The following is a 24,192-nucleotide window of genomic DNA, read 5'->3' as shown; positions in this document are numbered from 1 at the left end:
AGGAAATCAACCCTGAATAGTCATTGGAAGGACTGATGCTGAAGCTGAAGCTCCAATACTTTGGCCACCTGATAAGAAGAACTGACTCATTGGAAAAGACTCTGATGCTGGGAAAGATTGAGGGCAGGAGGAGAAGGGGTTGACAGAGGATGAGATGGTTGGATGGCATCACTAATTCAATGGACATGAACTTGGAGAACTCCAGGAGACAGTGAGGGACAGAAAGCCCTGGCGTGCTGCAGTCCATGGGGTTGCAAAGAGTCAGACACGACTTGGCAGCTGAACAACGATGACACACTACACTCTCCAAACCTCCAGGACACTTCCCAGGCTGTGCCCTCGGTGTGCAATGCTCCCTCTGAGCCTGCCTCACTGAAAACTCCTCACAGCCTTTATATCTCAGGTCAATATCACCTCTTCTGTGAAGTCTTCTCTGACTGTGCAGGGTTATTTTTTTTTTCCTTTCCTTTCTTCCCACTGCACTTAAAACAGGCTTCCATTATGATAACTGCTGTACGGACAGAACTGTGTATCTGATGTCTGTGTCCACACTAGAATGTGCGGGAAGGGGAGGTCTTCTTCTCTTAGGATTACCATAGTTGGTGTATTACAAGCCTTACTTCATTAAATACTTGGTAAAGGAAGAAAGAAAGGGGGGAAAAAAGGAAGGAGGGAAGTAAACATTCATGCAGGTTTGCTGAAAGATTGGCGATAAATGGTGACTGTGGGTGAGAGATAAGCAAAAAAGGAGACAAGTCCACTCCTAAGTCCTAAGCAATACCAGAAGCCTGATTTCCTGAGAATTAATGCTCAGGCTTGGAACAGAAAAGACTTCTTGGAAATCACAGTCCTTGTTGCAGAATGTGTCTTGGTTCCTCAGATGAACCACTAGCAGCTACTGGTTTAGTCTTTTACAGGCTCAACCGAATCTCATCCTCCTGGGTGGTTAGTGGAAGCATTAGTGAACATTAGTGCTTGGTCTTGGACAGACATTACAATTAAAATACACTAAATTACCCAGTGGTAAAACAATCTATCTAAACAATACAAAAACAATCTAATATATATATATATATTCTGTTTTTATTTCTACAGTTCTGTCATCCAAAGGAGATGAGAAATTGGATAAAGACATTATTTTAAGCACTTCAAGATGAGTGAACAAATGGACGTGATCTTGCAAGAAAAACAGTCAGAGGGGAACTTCTAGCCAACTTACTCTTTTAACCTTTACCTTTGCCCCCACGCCCAGGTACAGTACCCACAGTGCCTCATCAAAAGAGCATCGCCCCAGAGTTAGCATCCCTGGGGTTTCTGGTCCTGACTCTCTAACATCACTCACTGTCCAGGTCACTTTTACTCTCTGTAAAAGGAAGGTATTGAAGCCGATGCCTAATGTTTCTTCCAGCTATTCGAACTGAACTGACACCTTCTGACATATCACTAGCCTCTTGTGATATTTGTTTATGGATCTAAGTAAAAAGCATGCTTTCTTGTGCCTACCTTTTAGGCTCTGAAAGTATGCACTCAACAATACGTAAGGAGAGCCCAATCTTAGCATCATTTCAGCAGGTTTTGGGGTAAGAGTGTGGAGAAATGTAGAAACACATACAACATGCTGTATTTACCTGGAGCCCTAGAGCTACTTCTCAAAGAAAGGGACTAAGAAAGTGGAACCACAGTTGGTAGCCCCCATCCACAACTCACAGAGCCGCATCACACATTCTCCTGGACTCACCAGTGACGCCATTTCCCCAGCTTCATCCCTTCATGGAGGCGGTGTTGCTGCAGGGGCCTGTCTGCTGCTGCTGCTTAGTCGCTCAGTCGTGTCCGACTCTGTAACTTCATGGACGGTAGCCCTCCAGGCTCCTCTGTCCATGGGATTCTCCAGGCAAGAATACTGGAGTGGGTTGCTATTCCCTTCTTCAGGGGATCTTTCTGACCCAGAGATCAAACCCAGGTCTCCCACACTGCAGGCAGATTCTTTACCTCTCTATAACTACACAAATAGTGAGCCCCAAGGAGTTACCATGAAATTCACTATTTAGTCTGCTTCTTCCCACATCACCACAGTGAGATTTCAGTGGAAGTTTGTGTGACAGAGACCCACAGGATTCCAAAGGTTTGGGAAGTCAAGCACGTCATAGCCTTCAAGTCTGCTGTTGTGCCCAGCAAATAGATACGGGAGGAAAATGTACTTTGCAAATTAAATAAATAAAAGTTATTTTTGAGTGGTATCATATTCTCTTAATTTCTTCACAGATTATGACAATTGAAGGAATGAGAATACCCCATCCTCCCACTCCTGACTGTGGGGACATCCTTCCTCTTGTCACTGCTGAGCCAGCTACAGGTTTTAGGCACAACCCTTGCCCACTGCCCTGCAGAGTAGCTGGTCTCACCCACTCTGGAGCCCTGAGCTGCTGTGACTGCTGAGGAGGCCTATTCTCAGGCTCAGGGCTGAGGGAGTATGGGAGACACTCCTCAGCACGGTAGTGAGAAATCAGTGGCAAGGGAAGTCTTGTCTGGCCTCCGTTCCCATGGAGTTCCATGATTTCTGCTTCATCGTGGGCAAAAAATTCCAAGTGTAGTCACACTCAGAAAGGGAGAAGAATTCCCACGTGCTAAATCCTAAAAGCATCAGCATCTCCTCTGGGAGGGAACTTGAGGAAAGAGCCACGATGACATCTGCTTTGTCCCGGGATCTGGGGGGAAGGGGAGGAATGGCCTGCAGGTCACTCTGGCCGGGGTCACTCCTGCTGTCTTTGCTGTTTTCCCACTCATTCAGACAGCCCCCTCCATTCCCTCCTCCCTGCACATACCCCACACCCCTACATACAGCCCAACCACACACCCTTCAGTGTGAGCCTCGTCGGGAAATGTGGGAATGAACAGGGTCACGTGTGATGAAAGGTCGTGAGATGCCTCAGTCTGGACATAGGTCAGCTCCCTTCTCAGGAGGGAGTGCCCAGGCCGGGGGTCGGGGGTGGGGGATCACAGGGTGAATACAAGAGTGAAAAGGACTCATCACCACAACAGAGGGATCACTGGAGCCAAACAGAAGGCATTAGGAACAAAAAAGGGGAAGGAAGCAGGCAAAGATGACTAAAAGTTGGAGCAGGAAGACTTCAAAAGCTGTCAAGAAGATTAGGTGAGCAATTCGGGGAATCTGATCAGCAAATGATGGGAACAGCGGATGCTGTAATTCCTACAACGTTCCATTTAGACTCTTTCCTCAGACTACTCAAAACAATAATAGCCACCATCACTGAGGAAATGCCACCTCCTGAGCTCGACTTACATTATCTAATTGAACCCTCCAAGCAGCTTTGCCAGATATGGATGATTCTCATCTTACAAAAGGAAAAACTAGGGACTATTACAGGGAGACCTGCCAACATCAAACAGTTAGGAGGCAGCAGACTCTGCATGCCTCTAAAGCATGTAGTCAACTGCCCTGTTACCCAACATTCAGATTTGATCTCTGGCTAGTGTCACCAGTGTTCAGAGTAGCTGTTCCAGGACTAGAACTCAACTACTCCTATATCTAATACTGGACTTTTTCTATGATATACTGTCTTACATAAGATATTGATTCAACAAATGCTACTGGAATAATGGGGCATCCATTTGCAAAAAAATAAATAAATAAATAAACCTTGTACCACATATAAAGATTAACTAAAAAATGGATCACGCCTAAAACTATAAAATTTCTAATAGAAGACATAGAAAAATCTTTATTCTCTTGGGTTAGACAAAGATTTCTTAGATATACCATCAGAAGACAGAATTGTTAAAGAAAGAGAATGAAAACTGAATGACAGCAAAATTAAAAACCTCCACCCCAAAAATAAAATAAATAAAATAAAAACCTCCACCCTTCAAAATACTCTTTCAAGAGAATTAAAAGATAAGTCACAGACAAGGACAAACGTTTTCTGAAATATGTATCTAATAAAAGACTTCGATGCAGGATAAAGAACTCTCAAAACTCAAGAAGAAGAAAATATCTAACTTTTAACATGGGCAAAAGATTTGAACAAGTATATCACCAAATAAGTTATATAGATGGCAAAAAAGCACATGAAAATAATAAATCATTAGTCTGTCCATGGGGGTTTCTCCAGGCTAGAATACTGGAGTGGGTTGTCATGCCCTCCCCCAGGGGATCTTCTCAACCCAGGGACTGAACCCACCTATTTTATGTTGCCTTTATTAAGTGGGTTCTTTACCACTAGCGCCACCTGGGAAGCCCCATTAGCCATTAAAACACGCAAATTAAAGCCAGAAAGTGATATTAACTATACGTCTATTTGAATGATTAAAAACAAAAACAAAACTGATAAAGTCAAGTGCTGGAAGTGGAGTAACTGGAACTTTCATTCATTGATGGTGGGAAATTCAAAATGGTACAGCTACTTTAGAAAACAGGTTGGCAATTTCTTATACAGTTTAACATATATTTACTGTACAACCCAGCAATCCTACTCCTATTTACCCAAATGAAATGAAAATCTATATTCACACAAAAACCTACATCAGTTCAGTTCAGTCACTCAGTTGTGTCCGACTCTTTGCGACCCCATGAATCGCAGCACGCCAGGCCTCCCTGTCCATCACCAACTCCTGGAGTTCACTCAAACCCACATCCATCGAGTCGGTGATGCCATCCAGCCATCTCATCCTCTGTCGTCCCCTTCTCCTCTTGCCCCCAATCCCTCCCAGCATCAGAGTCTTTTCCAATGAGTCAACTTTTCGCATCAGGTGGCCAAAGTACTGGAGTTTCAGCTTCAGCATCATTCCTTCCAAAGAACACCCAGGGCTGATCTCCTTCAGAATGGACTGATTGGATCTCCTTGCAGTCCAAAGGACTCTCAAGAGTCTTCTCCAACACCACAGTTCAAAAGCATCAATTCTTTGGCGCTCAGCCTTCTTCACAGTCCAATTGTCATATCCATACACGACCACTGGAAAAACCATAGCCTTGACTAGATGGACCTTTGTTGGTAAAGTAATGTCTCTGCTTTTGAATATGCTATCTAGGTTGGTCTTAGCTTTCCTTCCAAGGAGTAAGCGTCTTTTAATTTCATGGCTGCAGTCACTAACTGCAGTGATTTTGGAGCCCCCCAAAGTAAAGTCTGACATTGTTTCCACTGCTTCCCCATCTATTTGCCATGAAGTGATGGGACCAGATGCCATGATCTTAGTTTTCTGAATGTTGAGCTTTAAGCCAACTTTTTCACTCTCCTCTTTCACTTTCATCAAGAGGCTCTTTAGTTCCTCTTTACTTTCTGCCATAAGGGTGGTGTCATCTGCAAATCTGAGGTTATTGATATTTCTCCTGACAATCTTCCAGCTTGTGCTTCTTCCAGCCCAGCGTTTCTCATGATGTACTCTGCATATAAGTTAAATAAGCAGGGTGACAATATACAGCCATGGTGGAGAGGTCTGACAGAATGTGGTCCACTGGAGAAGGGAATGGCCAACCACTTCAGTGTTCTTGCCTTGAGAACCCCATGAACAGTATGAAAAGGCAAAATGATAGGATACTGAAAGAGGAACTCCCCAGGTCAGTAGGTGCCCAATATGTTACTGGAGATCAGTGGAGAAATAACTCCAGAAAGAATGAAGGGATAGAGCCAAAGCAAAAACAATACCCAGCTGTGGATGTGACTGATGATAGAAGCAAGGTCCAATGCTGTAAAGAGCAATATTGCATAGGAACCTGGAATGTTAGGTCCATGAATCAAGGCAAATTGGAAGTGGTCAAACAGGAGATGGCAAGAGTGAACATTGACATTCTAGGAATCAGTGAACTCAAATGGACTGGAATGGGTGAATCTAACTCAGATGACCATTATATCTACTACTGCAGGCAGGAATCCCTTAGAAGACATGGAGTAGCCATCATGGTCAACAAAAGAGTCCAAAATGCAGTACTTGGATGCAATCTCAAAAACAACAGAATGATCTCTGTTCTTTTCCAAGGCAAACCATTCAGTATCACAGTAATCCAAGTCTATGCCCCAACCAGTAACACTGAAGAAGCTGAAGTTGAACGGTTCTATGAAGACCTACAAGACCTTTTAGAACTAACACCCAAAAAAGATGTCCTTTTCATTATAGGGGACTGGAATGCAAACTTTGGAAGTTAAGAAACACCTGGAGTAACAGGCAAATTTGGCCTTGGAATACAGAATGAAGCAGGGCAAAGGCTAATAGAGTTTTGCCAAGAAAACACACTGGTCATAGCAAACACCCTCTTCCAACAACACAAGAGAAGACTCTATACATGGACATCACCAGATGGTCAACACTGAAATCAGATTGATTATACTCTTTGCAGCCAAAGATGGAGAAGCTCTATACAGTCAGCAAAAACAAGACCGGGAGTTGACTGTGGCTCAGATCATGAAATTCAGACTTAAATTGAAGAAAGTAAGGAAAAGCACTAGACCATTTAGGTATGACCTAAATGAAATCGCTTATGATTATACAGTGGAAGTGAGAAATATTTTTAAGGGACTAGATCTGATAGATAGAGTGCCTGATGAACTACGGACTGAGGTTCATGACACTGTACAGGAGACAGGGATCAAGACCATCCCCATGGAAAAGAAATGCAAAAAAGCAAAATGGCTGTCTGGGGAGGCCTTACAAATAGCTGTGAAGAGCCTACATATGAATGTTTAAAGTGGCTTCATTGATAATCATCACCAATTGGAAAAGAAGCCAAACACCCTTCAATTGGTAAATAGATAAACTGTGGGACAGCTGCATAATAGATTACAACTTGACAATAAACCAAATACTGAGATTATAAATTTACATGCATGTAAAAATAACATGGCTGAGTATCAAATGCATCATTCTAAATGAAGGAAGATAGAATCAAATGGCTGTTAGGATCAATTTATATGACATTCTGGAAAAGGTTAGGCTATAGTGACAGCAGATCAGGGGTTAGCAGGGGCTGCAGGTGGGGGTGGAGGCTGACTTTAACGCAGTTACAGGGGAATCTGGGAGGGGTGATGGGATTGATCTGTATCTGGGTAGCTGTGGTGAGGCAAATGGCATGTATTTGTCAAAACTCAGAACTGTGCAGTAAAAAGAGTGAATTTTAATGGACGCAAATCATACTCCCATATTTAAAAACTAAGAGAGGGAAAATGTATATACTATTCATGAAATTACAGAGACAATACAGTGGAGCAATTAAGAATGTAGCTCCTGAAGTTACTGCATCTGCAGAGTGTGAAGAAGAGCAACCACCCTCTTATAAGATGATGGAGATTAAGTGAGAGGAGGTATATAATCATGCCCGGCACACAGTGAGAGCCCCGAAGCTTGAGTAGACAAAATTACGATGATTCTATTCTTTGAGGAAGAGTACCTCACTCTAGGGCTTCCCTGTTGCTCAGCAGTAGAGAATCCACCTGCTAATGCAGGGTCGGGAAAATCCACCAGAGGAGAAAATGGCAACACACTCCAGTATTCTTGCCTGGGAAATCCCATGGAAGGAGCAACTTGGAAGGGTCCGTGGGGTTGCAAAGTGTCGGACACGACTTAGGGACTAAACAACCAGCACCACTTCGCTCCGCAGCGCTCCTCGAGCACCGTGTGCCATGTGCTGAGTCCTCACTCAGTAATGTGCCAGGACACAGAATACATACTCCCTTGGCACAGAAGCAGCCACCCCTGAATCCGTTCCCCAGGCCAGAGCTGCTTCTACACCAAAAGCCCGGAGAAAAGGATTTGTATGCAAGAATTGTAAAGGTTGTGAGATGGAATTCATGTCACCACAAATTGTGGCGAAACCCTCTTCTTACCCTTGGGGTGGGCTTTTGGATAAACCAGAGCCATATGGTCTCTGGGGGGAAGTCAGTGTTGAAGCGCTGTGACCTGTGATATGGAAACAGCACACCCCAGGGCTAATGCCATAGCTACAGGGTGTATTTCACAGCCTGCTATGCCCACTGTGCCATACCCAGAAGCCTTGCCCTGGCCTTCACAGAGGCACTGCATGTGGGGTTAGGTGATTATGAAGCCAATCAACCCCTTTCCTCACTTAAACAGTTTTACAGCCACTTTTGGAAAAACCATTCTTCTGGGTGTTTGGAGAAACAAGACAGGTAACATATAGTACTGTTAGGTTTTACTGCTTACAAAGTTATCACACACACACATGCACAACACACTCTTTCTCTCTCTTTCCTTCAGTTCCCTACCAAATCTTGCTAATCTTCTGAAGATAATGTAATTCTGTTATGATGAAAACTTGAGAAACAGGAAACACATTCTACTTAGATTGTTAAAACTTGAAATATAAAACAATTCAGAGCTGACTGGGCTCATCATTCCTACCATGAGGCATTTCTGCTTACAATTAATTTAGCAAAATAGAAGAAGGCAGCAAATATATATATATATATATATATATATATATAGGTTTTCTAATGACCTTTCAGTACTTGTTCATATTTCAAATAGACTCAAGTTACCATAAAAATCTTTTCCTGGGTAGAAAACCTTCATTTCCTTTGAATACAGCTTTAACTCTACATCCTTTACTCCTTCTTCAGACAATCCTTGTTCCTCCCTTTAGGTCAAGCCTGCCTCTTCTCCCCAGTTTTTCCAGTTGGGCAGTGACAGGGCAGGGACAGCGCAGCACGTACAGGAACCAAGGCTGCGCTTGCCTGGCACCAGCACTAGCCGTGTCTCTAAGGGACGCTGGGCTCTGTAACCCACAGAGGTTGTGCAGGGCTTCAGAGAGACCCAAGAAAAGGGAGTCTCTGAAAAGAAACTGAAATGATTACCAAAGACAGCTATCAACATTGCTTTATTTCTATAGGAGAAAATGTGTGTGCACAGTTGCTCAGTCGTGTCTGACTCTTTGAGACCCTTTGGACTGTAGCCCACCAGGCTCCTCTGTCCATGGGATTCTCCAGGCAAGAATACTAGAGTGGGTTGCCATTTCCCTCCTCCAGGTGATCTTCCCAGCCCAGGGACTGAACCTGCGAATCCTGTGTCTTCTGCATGGCAGACCATCAGGGAAACCCCACAGGAGAAAATAAGAGCAAGTGAACTTAGAATCGTAGCATCAAGGAATGAGGAGTTTCTGAGGGTGTTTCCCCTACAGAACCATCTTTTAAACTATTTTTGAAATGGATATACTTTCAGAATGACTCTACTCAACTCTCTGTCCATAGAAGGCCCAGTGATACAAGACACAGATCCCTGCTTCGCAGACAGGCTGGTACCAGGAAAAGTGCACACATGTTTGGAAGCCCTCAGGAGAATTAGATCATTGTTTATCCTCATATTTTCTTCCGCTGCCAAAGACTTGAATTCTTAGCTATGAGAAGCGAACAGCAGGCTTCCAACAAGATGGTGTAAGTTCAGACTTGGAGGTGCTCACCTCTACTCCAAAGTGATAGTAATGATAAGTAAACTATAAAAAGAGAAACAAAAATGGCTTTACTAATTCAAAAACAAGATCAACATCTCTTCTGGACCAGTAACAGAAATGCAGAGCAGTCAGCAAAACCGAAACCAGAGCCTCAGGTCTGGAAGCTGGCAGTCACAGACACGCGTTTAGTCCCAATGGTTAAGAGAGAGAAAAGTGCTTCACAGACAAAGGTGAGCTTAAAGGCAAGGGTGAGTCTTCCCTGGTTATGAAAAGAGGCTGAAAATATAGGATGATGACATGTTTCCTGGGGATAAATATTTACAGGAACTGTTGGCCCTGGAAAGCCTAGAAGACACATATAGAGTCTCTCCGGGTACAGAGTCAGATGCCTATCGCCTAAGTAACCAGGTCTGCAATCTCAACATCACTGTGGTCCACAGTTAAACCGCCATGAAGTCTGGTTCTGAGCTGGGGCCTGAGGGAGGCAAGCGGAAAGCTACGAGAGAGCAGATGCGCAGAGGCGGAGGAAAAAGAACAAAGTAAGAAGACGTCCCACTAAAAATGGGCCTGCCACACAGAATTCCAAAACACACAGTGAAATGCAAGGCTAAGGTAGATACTCAACAAAAATAAAAAATCAAGAATCCGGATGTGATTTCACTCCAGGAAAATAAACTATAGCACTGAATGACCAAGACTTTAAGATTAGGATGTGCAAATAGATAGCTAACAGAGAGGCACATACTGGACATGAATAAGAAATTACAGAACAGAAACAAGTAGAAATAAAACCTAAACTGGAAGATTGGGAATAAAAAGCAAATTTGAAATCCTGCAAATAAAAAAGTCATTAAAGCAACCCAATAGCAAAATAGCATGTGATTTAAGGGAGTTTTAGTCTTAGAAACACAGAATAAATGCAGAAGCTGAAATGGGGCACCTCTTGGGGGCAAGACTTGGGGAGCAGCAGGAGAGAGTGTGTACTAAGGTTTTCAATGGGGGTCTAGTACTTTGACTTTTAATATTTTTTTAATTAAAAGACTATAAGAAATAATAAAGGATTACTTGAAGGATATGCAATCTTTGCTTTCTTCTATATAGTTCTATAAGTTTTACTCTTGGAATGAAGTAAGCCAGAGAGATAAAGAACCTAGATTACATAAATTTTCACCTTCCTTACTTCTTTGATTAAGCTATAATGTGAAATTATGTCAATCAGCCACACTGAAGAATATTATAAAAGTCAGCTATTTAAATCTTTGTGGATGTCTGGACAAGGATATTGATCAGTCAGTCTCAGTGGGACCCATGGCAGGGGTCTCAGAGACAAGAAAAAACTGCTTCAGCTAAGGAGCATGTTTGTGTCCAGTCTTCCAGGTACTGTGCATTTTGAAATTAGTCTTAATACAACTCCCTTGTATTACAGGTAGAAAAAAATCAAGAGAGGCTGAATGCCTTGTGCAAGATAGATACACGATGGACTGGAATTCAGCACAGAAATTGAGCACTTTTCTTTTTTTCTTAAATAATTGAGATTTTCTTGGCTATTTTGAGGATCAGTACACAGATATTTGGCTGCTGAGAAATTCAGAGCAAATTTGTAATTTATTTCTTATCACTATACAGGATCATATGGCATGCATTCTGGGTTCTAACTTGGTTTTATCTGATTTTTTGTCACTTATTTCACAAATCAATATAAATGTATCTCTGTTATATGGCATATGCAGGTATATATTACTGCATACATGTGTATCATGTACGCACGTGTGCCTGAAAGCCACTTCAGAATCTTTTAGATAGGGGAAGGTTATAATTAAACAAGTTAGATCAGATAACTGAAGAAGAGAAGAGAGGGAAAAGGAAAAGAGAAAAAAGAAACCAAGGTAGGCTGGACCTTGGGGTCATGATCCTGGAGGACAGTGAATGCTATGCTGAGTTTGAAGTTTATCTTGAAGACTAAAGATAATGCTAAATATTTTTAAAAATTCTGAATAAAGCAACAGCATGGAAGTAGTGCTGTTTCAGAAAACTTACTCTGAAACCATGTATAAGACAGATGAAAGAGAAAGAAATTTGAGTGTCAGGTGACCATTTAGGGGTGATTTCAATAATCTAGGAATGAGGCAAGAGGGCTGTGAGTAGATCGACATTGTGTTTTAAAAGAAAGATCATATGTAACAGGTATTAGGAAAGAAAGTGACATGGAAAGTAAACATAGCTTTTTCTTCTGCAATAAAACATGTGACATCCAAGGAAGCATACTAGGTACTATCCACGAACTTATGGAAACAATCAGTTCCATTTAGTCTGTTCTGTTCCTATTGCCTTGGATTTTGACCTGCACAAGCCAAATCATTCCAAAACCTTTTCGAGAAGGTAAGTTTTATTTCTTCCAGAAATTAAGTTGTTGCTGATTACAAATGACAGCTTACTCCACAAATGCAAATTACTCCTGCTATTAAAAGGCCTCTTGCCTTCCTGAAATACGACACTAGGCAAGTCCAGTAACATGCAGATGTAGGCACATAATAAACATTACTTGATGCAGAAACCTGTTGAGATGAATTTTCTAGGTTCCAAGAAAAGCAGAAAAATAAGCTTGAAAACTTTAAATCTAAGAACTGAAGTAAATATAATTTTTGACTGAATTAATTTTGAATGTATGCTCTTTTGGGGATGCACTAAGTTGAATTCACCTTTATATTTTTCAAATCAAATAAACAGTATAGAGAATTCAGAAGGAATGTTTATATCGCTGAACACAACAAAATTCTCAAATAGAAAATTGAAAATATAACTGATGAACTAATTGAAATCAAGTTTATATTCTCATCTAAATATATATTCTACTCACTTCCACTAGGAAACATTTCATAGAAATAAGGGGTAATAGAGCCAGAAGGGGCCTTAAGATGATGGAGTCTTAATACAACTCCTCCTTTGTGTAACAGATGACATAAAAAATCAGAGAGGAAGAATACCTTGCCCAAGATAGGTACACAATGGACTGGAATCCAGCACAGAAATCAAGCAATTTTTTAAAAATAATAATAGAGATCTTCTTGGCTATTTTGAGGATCAGTACACAGATATTTCAATTTGCGCACAATTCTTAAAATCTGAAAAATCATGTCATTGTGATTCTTTCCTAAAACAGTTATTCTGGTGACTTTCCAGCTTAAAATTGGAAGGCAAATTTTTCTTAATAGGATATTAAGTACCAGTATCTTCAAATATTGTTAAGTTACTACATTATAAATTTCACTAATTCACAACTTAATATCATATACACTATATATTAAAATTTTCAGTTTTCTTTCACAGTATATTACCAAAGTTAGTACAAAAACTGCACAACCATGACCAAAGATGTTAGCATGCAATTCTGACAGGGACAACCAAGACAAGGGGTTTTCTTTAGGAAACGATTCTACTGAAAACAACACAGGAATGGAAGCTCAAATGTCCAAGACACAGTAAATATACAATGTGACTTCAAACTGCCACTTAATATGCTTTGTATTATAAGATATAAAAAATAATCCCCATCTATGGTATGTTAAGTGGACATTCAAGACAATCAATTCCTTATCCCACTATTTTCTGGTTGTACCAAAAAAATAAAAAAACAGAAAATGTTTTTACCTCTTTAAAAAACCCTTGCAAGGGGAGGGAGGGACAAATTGGGAGAGTAGGATTGACATATATACATTATCACGTGTTAAATAGATAACTAGTGGGAAGCTCGGAGAAGGCTATGGCACCCCACTCCAGTACTCTTGCCTGGAAAATTCCATGGATGGAGGAGGCTGGTAGGCTGCGGTTCATGGGGTTGCGAAGAGTGGGACACGACTGAGCAACTTCACTTTCACTTTTCACTTTCATGCATTGGAGAAGGAAATGGCAACCCACTCCACTGTTCTTGCCTGGAGAATCCCAGGGGCGGCAAGCCTGGTGGGCCGAAGTCTATGGGGTCACACAGAGTCGGACACGACTGGAAGCAACTTAGCAGCACCAGCAGTGGGAAGCTGGTGTATAGCACAGAGAGCTCTACTCGGTGCTCTGTGATGACCTAGAGGGGTGTGACAGAGGGGTGGGATGGGGGAGGGGTGGTAGGGAGACTCTAGAGTGGGGAATATATGTGTACGTATAGCTGATTCACCTTATTGTACAGCAGAAACTAATGCAGTTATACTAAAAAAAATATTTTTTTTTTAAAAACCCTTTACACTTAAAAAGGGAAGGAAGTAGAATTCGCTTCTTAAAAAATGTCTCCAGAGCTTCTAAAAGTCTTGTATTTACAAAATATTAGATAAAAATATTCCTCTGGATCATGCCAGAAGGGAGACAGGGGCCACTGATATGACATAGCAGATGATGTTAATCAGACGGCTTTTTTCTCTCCTGTTCATCAGAAGCTAGACTTGCTTCATTTTTAGTTTCTCCATTTTCTACAGGTAAATCTTCTTCAGTTTCTTGCTTAGGCATTTTGGCCAGTTTTCCCTTTGCTACCTTTTGCCCTTTTGTGTGCACTTTTTGGTCTGAAGAGTATCCTTTCCTGCTGCTTCTGTGGCTTCATGTCCACGTTTTCAGGAACAGGCTTAGCTGACAACCTTGCTCATCTCTTGGGCTCCCCATTAGCCACTCCTTTGGTGGAGCGGACCCTCCCCTTGGGCATCATGATGGTGGTGGGGCGGGTGTGCGCCAGGTACCTGTGGGCTACTGTGCACCAACAGCCTTCCCAAAGCCAGATGCTGCCACACCTGCCCTCCAGTACTTTTTTGATGATACAGCTTGGCCTGCCTGTAACACAGTATTCGTAATGGTTAAAGTTATATGTCAACTTGACTGGGTCATATGGTGTCCAGACATTTAGTCTGACATTTAGTCAGACACTATTCTGGGTGTGCCCATGAAAGTGTTTTTGGATGAGATTAACACGTGGATAAATTGGCTTATTAAAGCAGATTGTTCTCCCCAGTGTGAGTGGGCCACACTCAATCAGTTGAAGCCTTGAATAGCACAGAAAGGCTGACCCCACCACTAGTAAGAGCGAACTCCTTCTCCCTGACTACCTTCTAGGTAGTCAGGATTTCAATTTCTTCCTTCCTTTGGACTCAAACTGAAATACTGGCTTTCTTGCATTGCCGAGCCTACCAACTTTCAGACCGTAACTTACGGCATCAGCAACCCTGGGTCTCCTGCCTGCCGACTGCAGATGTTGGGACCTGTCAGTCTCCACAATCACATGAGCCAAATCCTTATAATCAATCAATCAACCTATCTCTGTCTTTTTTCATGTGTGCATGTATGTGCACACACAAACACACATATACACCCTGCTCATTCTCTTTCTCTGATCAATCCTAATATTATCTCAAACTTTGAACTCAAAGGAGTAAAGAAAATGGTCTTAATGGATATGATAGACACTACAGATGGGCTATCAAAAAGCTATTCACAACTTCTTCTCCCTTGTCTTCTTCTAGTATAAAGGCTGAAAAGCCAAAATTCTGTTTCCTCACCTCTTTTACAGCTGCAGTAGTATGTGACAGAGGTCTGACCCATAAGATGCAGGTGGAAATCCCCAGGAGAGTTTCCCTTTGTTCTCTGCCTTTTATCACCCCTTATTTTTCCCGTATAGAGCTTGGATGCAATGACTGGGGCTTGGGGGCAGCAGTCATCCTGGGGCCATGAAGACAAAAGCATATGCTATGGCTGTCTAAGGAGAAAGACAGAAGGATTCTGGGTCTGTGATGAGACCTACCAGTAGCTGCTCTCATGTTGGGCTGCTTCTCTAGAATTATTGAGAAAAATATATTACACTTACTAAAGCCAGTTTTCTTTGGGTTATCTGTCATTTGTAGCTAAACTCTTTCCTAATATATTATTTCAGCCCATATTTCAACTATAACAATAAGCCAAAAGTGAACATGATCTGAGTTTTAATCAAATAAACACTCAAAAAAACAATTGAGGTCTGCCATACAGATGGCATGTGAGCTTGCATGCACAGTCGTTAAGTCATGTCTGACTCCTTGAGATGCTCTGGACTGTAGCCCACCAGGATCCTCGTCCATAGGATTTTCAGGCCAAGAATACTGGAGTGGGTTGCCATGCCCTTCTTCAAAATGGCAGGTAAGAGGCACTAAATGCAACAGCCTTCCCATCCCCAACCAAGGATGCTGATGGGACGCTAGTTTGCTCCCAGCCATTCCAGGTTCAACTCTGAGGAGGAATTCCAGGGGATCTGATTCCTGGAATGCTTGTGAATGGCAAAACGTAAACACTAAAGTAGACTGAAGCTTGGGGAGCTATCAACAATGGATCCAACTTTCCCCATTCCATTCATTTATTTCTATAATCTATGCTTTTTCTATAACTTTTTTTTTTAACTATATGACGGGCATGGTTATGGCAAATTAAAGTATTAGACTGATCAAATTAATCAAAGAGTGTTTTCATTAATTCAAGATGGTGTTTGATTCAGAAGACACATCCTATTAGCAAAACTTACCATTAACTGTTTTTTTAATTGGAGGATAATTGTTTTACAATATTGTATTGGTTTCTTCCATACAATATGAATCAGCCATAGGTATACATATGCCCCCTGCCTCTTGAACCTTTCTCTCTATAAGCTATTTTTAATGAAAAACCAATCGTGATCATTGACTTCTGCATCTTTAGAATGAGCTTATGCTCTTTTCTCATGGGGTGAAAGCAGCTACCTTTCTCCACTGATGTGGGCACCAGAAGCCACAGGTAGTTGTCATACAGTAGAAGGAGCACTACATTTATCAAGAGATCGGTGTTTGAGACTCAGTGCCACCACTTTTCCTTCATCCTATCCCAGAGGCACAGCGCTGAACCTTTCTAGTTCTGTTTCCTAATTTATGAGTCTTAAGTTCAAATGAGATAATGATTACAAAAGAATTCCAACAAATATAAAACACTCTACAAAAGTAAGAGTTCATTAGACAACGTGATTGTGTGCAAACTAAGAGTAAATAGGTTCAGTGTAAGGAAAGTATATGAGTAATATGAGAAAAGTTCATTTATTATCTTTATGACATTCATTTTGACTCTTCATTTCTCAGAAAGTAAAAGTTGCTGGATAAGGAATCTCCATCTGATAAACTATTGCAGCAGAAAGGGTTACAGGAGGAACTTTAAAGAAATAAAAACTAGATAAAACTTGGTGTATTTACCACTGAGCAATAACTGTTACCATTCAAATCTTAATTAGCCCTCTTGCTATAGGCTCTAATAGCACTCTGGCCTCCAACATCTTTTCAATTACATGTTTTACACCCCCATTCCCTCTAGACTCCATAGATTGTTACCTGAGATTAAACCTCTTGTTGCCTGGTGGTTGATAAGAGTTCCAAGAAATAAAACATATGCAGCACAATGTATTATTTTATTTACCTTTGTTTCCTATTATGCACTGAGAGTCATTTGCTTTTGGGTTAACGGGAAATAAAAGCAGAGTTCTCTGCAAAATCATGGGGATATTGCCTGGGTGGTGTTTCAAGCTGGTTCCATACCACATACCTTGTCCTGGGTTTGACATCGGAAACAGTCACAGTCAAAGCAGTACTGGTCCCTTAGCTGCTTCCTGCGCTCCTCACTAGTCATCAGCATATCCAAGTAGCAGATGGTGAGCTGCGGAGGCCAGAGAGAGGGAGGCGTCACATGGCTGCTGGGCCCACCTTCTTTAACAAAAGGCTATTACATCAAATTGTTAAAGTAAAACGTGTTTTAGTTTTAGTTACATACCAGAAAGTGTGATGAGATGCTTCTTACAGTCTCTCCACCCAAATAATCACATGTAAAATTTTTTAAGGCATTGCCTTCCAGTCTTGTTATGTATATCATGTATTTAATATTTTAAATAATTGGGCTCATCAACTCTATGCACTTTTGCACATTTTATTCACTAAACAGAAAATATCAAGAGCTGTTATATGTTTGGTGTTAGTAAGTTTTGGTGATACTTTGTGTAACCACTGGCAATTAATCCTGGCAATCAAATGGATGGCAGATTATGTAACAGATCGCTCTTAAATCCTACTCAATTCTATAGCTGCTTCATGGAACTTAGGCTCAACCACATTTGGACTGTTGGAAATGAGGAGACAGTTCTTTCACTTGTGAGGATTTAAAAAGACAGAACACTTTCCAGATACGGAGAATTTAATGTCAGGATGTGATCACTGATGAAGGTACCTAACTTGACTTCCTTGAACCCTTTTAAATATAATAACTATGCCCTGCCTTGAGTTTTAAGACAGATTTTTCACTCTCCTCTTTCACCTTCATCAACATTCAAAAAGCTAACTAAGATTATGGCATCTGGTTCCATCACTTTATGGCAGATAGAAGAGGGAAAAATGGAACCATTGACAAATTTTATTTTCTTGGGCTCCAAAATCACTGAGGACAGTGACTGCAGCCATGAAATTAAGAGACACTTGCTCCTTGCAAGGAAAGCTATGACAAACCCAGATAGTGTATTAAAAACAAAGACATTACTTTCAGACAGTGAAAGCTACGGGTTTTCCAGTAGTCATGTACAGATGTGAGAGCTGGACCATAAAGAAGGCTGAGTGCCAAGAACTGATGCTTTCAAATTGTGGTGCTGGAGAAGACTCTTGAGACTCCCCTGGACAGCAATGAGATCAAACCAGTCAATTCTAAAGGAAATCAACCCTGAGTGTTCATTGGAAGGACTGATGCTGAAGTTGAAGCTCCAACACTTTGGCCACCTGATGTAAAGAGTTGACTCACTGGAAAAGACCCTGATGCTGGGAAAGACAGAAGGCAAAAGGAGAAGAGGGCAGCAGAGGAGGAAATGGTTAGATAGCATCACCGACTCAATGGGCATGAATTTGAGCAAACTCCAGGAGACAGTGAGGGACAGGGAAGCCTGACGTGGCTTTGTCCATGGGGTTGCAAAGAGTCGGACACGACTTAGCAACTGAACAACAACATGCCTTGCATTGAATAGTGAAAGACCACAGGCGAGAGGGCACACTTGAGGGACTTTCAGGTTTTTCTCTAGCCCTAGCTTTTCACTTCAAGACACAGGTCTTTATGTAACATCAAGATGTTTAAACATTTCTTAGATCTCCTATCTACTGAAAGTCTAATTCAAAACATACAAAATGGAACTCCAGATTTCCCCAACCTTTCCCTCACAGCTGGAACATTCCCAGTCTCAGCTGACATTAATTCATCTTTTGTGTTATCCAAGTGGAGACCCTGAGGTCGCCCCTGATTTCCCTTGCTTTCACTTTCCCCACTCAATCCACTAGGAAACTCTGTGGACTCATCCATAGAAATACATCCAGAGCCACTCATGTTCTACCTTTTCCTCCTGTTCCATCCTTATCTGAGCCATCATCATCATCTCTTGCCTGTAAAATGCAAGTCTCACCAAGCATCCCTGCTTCTCCCCTGAGCTGCCTGCACTCCTCTAAACCAGACTGATTCATTAAAATGTCAGTTGGATCAGATCTTTCCTCTCTTCTAAATGTTCCAATGGCTCCTCCTTTAGCTTAGAGCAAAAGCCAAGTCCTTACAACGGATTCTCATAACACGACTCAAAGTGTGGTTCTGCAGCGTGGGTTATTGGTCTATGTTGAAGTGAGTACAGAAATGCAAAGGAAACATTTAGAAATTTTGACATCAATCTGGTAAGAGAAATTTTATGTGGCTCTAATAATAAAATATTAGGCTCTTATTTTAAATTCACTTTTCTAGTAATTCATTTTCATTAAATCTTATAAAACTATCAGCTGACACTGTAATAAGGAAAAAAACAATAAAGAAACTGGTCCTTCATCACAGGTGGTGGGGGCAGCAGTGGCTTCATAACAGGTCTGTTCCTATCTCCTCTCCCCTCCTGGCTGCTTCAGGCAGCACAGCCCCACCTGCGTTTCACACACACCCTGCTCATGGGAGCTTCCTCTGCCCTTCCCCCAGATCTACTATGGTGACCTCCCCCAGCTCCCTTGAGTTTCCATCAAAACTGACTTACTCACTGAGGTCTAACCTTACTACCCTATTTATCTGGCTACTCCAGCTCTTTAGTTGCAGCATGCAGGATCTTTAGTTGTGGCATGTGGGATCTAGTTTCCCGACCCAGGGCCCCCTGCACTGGGAGCTCAGAGTCTCAGCCACTGGATCACAAGGGCAGTCCCCTTACCGTCTTATGTAAAATAACAACTTGACTCCTCCCTCACCCGAGCTCTCCTACTTTCCTCATCCTCCTCTAGCTTTCCTTTTTCTGTACCAGATCAGCTAGTCACACAGTGCATAAATTACTTCTTTATTTGCTTTTATGTGTAGAAGTAATTAAGGGGGGGTTGCTGTGTGGTGGGGGAAGAAGCGGGTAGTAAAGGAGAAGGAGGAGGCAGGATTATCCACTGAGGGAGAAGACAAACACTCCCTAGAGCGGAACATACCATGTGGCTTTCTGAGACTTAAAAGAAAGCATCTCCTGTCTACAAAGCCTGATCTTTCCAGTCTGACAGCATGGTAGGGCAGGGGAGGCCATACCCTCATAGAAAACATGGCTTAGGGAGGCCTCGTTAAAGCGGTCAGTGGGGAAGGATGTCAAGTTCACCCTGGCCATCACCAGGGTGACAGAAGCCACAGCCTCAGCTGGCTGGCCCTCTATAAACCTTTCCCATGTGAGATGGCTATAACATGCTGCTCCACATGCAGAAAACAAGAGTGCCTGTCCTTAAGGAATGTACACTGACGTTACTGAATATCTATGATGTGCTGGGCACTCACTCACCAGTGAAAACCAGCCTAGGTCTTAGATCCATTTGGGAATTGGCCAAATCTATTGATTCAGGCTGACACTCTTTTTACAATAACATGGCTCATGCCTCTGGTGGGGTGCTGGGTGGGGGGAGAGGTTGGGGAGTAGAATTGCATCATGTGGGGTCTTCCTCCATTGCAGCACATAGACCCTCTAGCTGTGTCGTGCTGGTGCCAGAGCGGGTAGCCTCAGTGGTTGTGGCACATGGGCTTAGTTGCCCGTGGCATGTGGGATCTTTCAAGATAAGGGACTGAACCCACGTCCTCTGCACTGGCAGGCAGGTTATCAGAAGAGTCCCTAAGACTCTAGTTCTCCATCCAGCCCAGTGGCTCTTAGTCATCAGCCCCAAATATCAGGATTAACCAGTAGTAGTTATTGGGTGATTACAATGTGCCCAGGGTGAAACCAACAAATCCAGGGCCTGTCTCACCAGAGAAATATGCTTGACAAACCTGAGTTTATTACAAGGGCCAAAACTCATGAGTGATCATTCCAGCCAGAGAATGGGCAGCAGGAGGCTAGTTATTTCATTGAACCCCAATAGAGAGACTCCTATGGCCTCCCTCAGTAGCCTGTAACTGCCGGGAACCATTACCCGGACTGTGTAATGATCTTCCAGCTGGCCTCCCTGCTGCGTTTAGCCTACAGTACATCTTCTAAATTGCTTTAAGGGAGATCTTCCTAAAGCTCACATTTGATCACGTCATTTGTCTACACAAAGTTCTGATGATTCCTCCCTGAATACAGGATGAGGGTACACAGGCTTCCCAAGCTGATTTTCTGTCTGCCTTTCTAACCTCAAAATCTCCCCCTGCACCCTTTGGTGGTTTAGTTGCTCAGTCACGTCTAACTCCTGCGATCCCATGGACTGTAGCCCACCAGGCTCCTCTGTCCACGGGATTTCCTAGGCAAGAATACTGGAGTGGGTTGCCATTTCCTTCTCCAGAGGATCTTCCCAACCCAGGTTTAGAACCTGGGTCTTCTGCATTGCAGGCGGATTCTTTACCCTGCCCACTACCATCTTCCATAATTATGTATATCCAGCATGACTGAACTGAACTGAACATAATTATGTTGAAACAATGTACACCCTGTAATGTGTATGGTGTTGACCTTCACCAGCCAATGAAGGCCCTTTCACCCATTCTCAGCCTATTCAGAACTCTGTCCTCCTTCAGGCACGGCTCAAACAGGACTCCTCCAATGAAGAATGGCCCACTCTTCTCCTTGGGCCTCTTTCACACCAGTGAAGTTTGCAAAATACACTATCAAAACTGAAGGTCTCAACAGTGAAAACATTTTTATCCATAATTTTTTTGGAAAAAAAATCCAAATTACTAACTAGTGATGACAGCTAAATCATTTTATCAACCAGAGCTAAAAACCTTTATCAAAGACTCACTGACTAACCAGTTTTAATGGAGAATCTGCTCACTCAATACAGGGCTCATTTAGTGGGAACATATATCTGAAACTTTGCCATTGATCAGTGGGTGTTTTAATGGCAAAGAACAAGCTCACATTAAAATATTAATGCTACTGACCGTAGCTTTGCCATTTTAGTGCAGCTCTTATGGAAAATGCAGTATATCATTTCCAACATTAGAATAATATCACGAAAGATATTTGCTGGATATTGAATTTGTTGCTTACTTGAAAATTTCAAGGCAAAATGAATCCCTTTTACATGAACCCCATCTTCTCATTATGTATTTCTGAGTGGATAATAAGATCAAATTAAAATTAGACTCTGTTTTCATTTCTCAAATTACACTGTCACAATTATAAATTTTTCTAATATTGGCTCTGAATTGAAAATAGACTTTGAAAAATCCTTCCTTTCTTAGAGTAGGATTGACATATATACACTGCTGCTGCTACTACATGACTGCTGCTAAGTCACTTCAGTCGTGTCCGACTCTGTGTGACCCCATAGACAGCAGCCTACTAGGCTCCTCCGTCCCTGGGATTCTCCAGGCAAGAATACTGGAATGGGTTGCTATTTCCTTCTCCAACGCATGAAAGTGAAAAGTGAAAGTGAAGTCGCTCAGTCGTGTCTGACTCTTAATAACCCCATGGACTGCAGCCCACCAGGCTCCTCCGTCTGTGGAATTTTCCAGGCAAGAGTACTGGAGCAGGGTGCCATTGCCTTCTCCATATGTATACACTACAATGTATAAAATAGCTAGTGGGAAGCTGCTGTATAGCACAGGGAGCTCAGCTTGGTGGTCTGTGATGACCTAGAGGGGTGGGATCAGATCAGATCAGTCGCTCAGTCGTGTCTGACTCTTTGCGACCCCATGAATTGCAGCACACCAGGCCTCCCTGTCCATCACCAACTCCTGGAGTTCACTCAGACTCACGTCCATCGAGTCAGTGATGCCATCCAGCCATCTCATCCTCTGTCATCCCCTTCTCCTCTTGCCCCCAATCCCTCCCAGCATCAGAGTCTTTTCCAATGAATCTCCAGTAGCATATTGGGCACCTACTGACCTGGGGAGTTCCTCTTTCAGTATCCTATCATTTTGCCTTTTCATACTGTTCATGGGGTTCTCAAGGTAAGAATACTGAAGTGGTTTGCCATCCCCTTCTCCAGCGGACCACATTCTGTCAGATCTTTCCACCATGACCCGCCCATCTTGGGTTGCCCCACCGGCATGGCTTAGTTTCATTGAGTTAGACAAGGCTGTGGTCCTAGTGTGATTAGATTGACTAGTTTTCTGTGAGTATGGTTTCAGTGTGTCTGCCCTCTGATGCCCTCTTGCAACACCTACCATCTTACTTGGGTTTCTCTTACCTTGGGTGTGGGGTATCTCTTCACGGCTGCTCCAGCAAAGTGCAGAGGGAGGCTCAAGAGGGAGGGTGTAGATACACACACACACACACACACACACACACACACATATATACATATGGCTGATTCACGTTGTTGTACAGCAGAAACTAACACAAAACTGTAAAGCAATTCTGTGTGTGTGTGTGCTCAGTCATGTTCGACTCTTTGTGACCCCATAGACTGTAGCCCACCAGGGTTCTCTGTCCATGGGATTTTGCAGGCAAGAATACTGGAGTGGGTTGCCATTTCCTTTTCTGTAAAGCAATTATACTTCAATAAAAGTAAATAAATAAAATTTAAAAAAAAAAAAAAGAAAAATCCTTCCTCTCTTTAAAATCAAACTTGAATGCTAATCATGTCTCTGGCCTTTGTCACAACCTTGTAGCCAATTTTCAAATTCTGCTAATTCTCAGTTCAGTCACTCGGTCATGTCCGACTCTTTGCGACCTCATGGACTGCAGCATACCAGGCTTCCCTGTCCATCATCAACTCCTGGAGCTTGTTCAAACCCATGTCCATTGAGTAGGTGATGCCATCCGACCATCTCATCCTCTGTCATTCCCTTCTCCTCCTGCCTTCAATCTTTCCCAGTATCAGGATCTTTTCCAATGAGTCAGTTCTTTGCATCAGGTGGCCAAAGTATCAGAGCTTCAGCTTCAGCATCAGTCCTTCCAATGAATATTCAGGGTCAATTTCCTTTAGGATTGACTGGTTTGATCTCCTTGCAGTCCAAGGGACTCTCCAGAGTCTTCTCCAGCAACAAAGTTCAAAAGCATCAATTCTTCAGCACTCAGCTTTCTTTATGGTCCAACTCTCACATCCATACATATGACTACTGTTAAAACCATAGCTTTGACTAGATGGATCTTTGTTGGCAAAGTAATGTCTCTGCTTTTTAATATGCTATCTAGGTTGGCCACAGCTCTTCTTCCACAGAGCAAGTGTCTTTTAATTTCACGGCTGCAGTCACCATCTGCAGTGATTTTGGAACCCAGGAAAAAGTCTGTCACTGCTTCCATTGTTTCCCCATCTAATTGCTACAAAGTGATGGGACTGGATGCCATCATCCTAGTTTTCTGAATGTTGAATTTTAAGCCAACTTTT

At 42.3% G+C, this 24,192-nt stretch overlaps 1 protein-coding gene and 1 pseudogene across 11 annotated transcripts in view; both read right to left on the bottom strand.

The window, feature by feature from the left end:
• SMYD3 (SET and MYND domain containing 3) overlaps nt 1–24,192 on the bottom strand; it is a 761,886-nt gene that overhangs the window by 143,657 nt on the left and 594,037 nt on the right. For 9 of the 11 annotated variants that reach the window (XM_055582073.1, XM_055582080.1, XM_055582071.1 and 6 more), the window contains exon 8: nt 16,973–17,083. The exons of the other annotated variants lie outside the window; for them this stretch is intronic. In XM_055582073.1, coding sequence (XP_055438048.1) covers nt 16,973–17,083 — 111 coding nt within the window. The remainder of the gene's footprint in view (nt 1–16,972; nt 17,084–24,192) is intronic. 11 annotated transcript variants of the gene reach the window in all.
• LOC129652941 (non-histone chromosomal protein HMG-14-like) lies at nt 13,796–14,093 on the bottom strand (annotated as a pseudogene).

This window comes from Bubalus kerabau, chromosome 5 (genome assembly GCF_029407905.1).
Source record: "Bubalus kerabau isolate K-KA32 ecotype Philippines breed swamp buffalo chromosome 5, PCC_UOA_SB_1v2, whole genome shotgun sequence".
NCBI lineage: Eukaryota > Metazoa > Chordata > Mammalia > Artiodactyla > Bovidae > Bubalus > Bubalus kerabau.
This window is presented reverse-complemented; position numbering and strand designations above follow the sequence as displayed.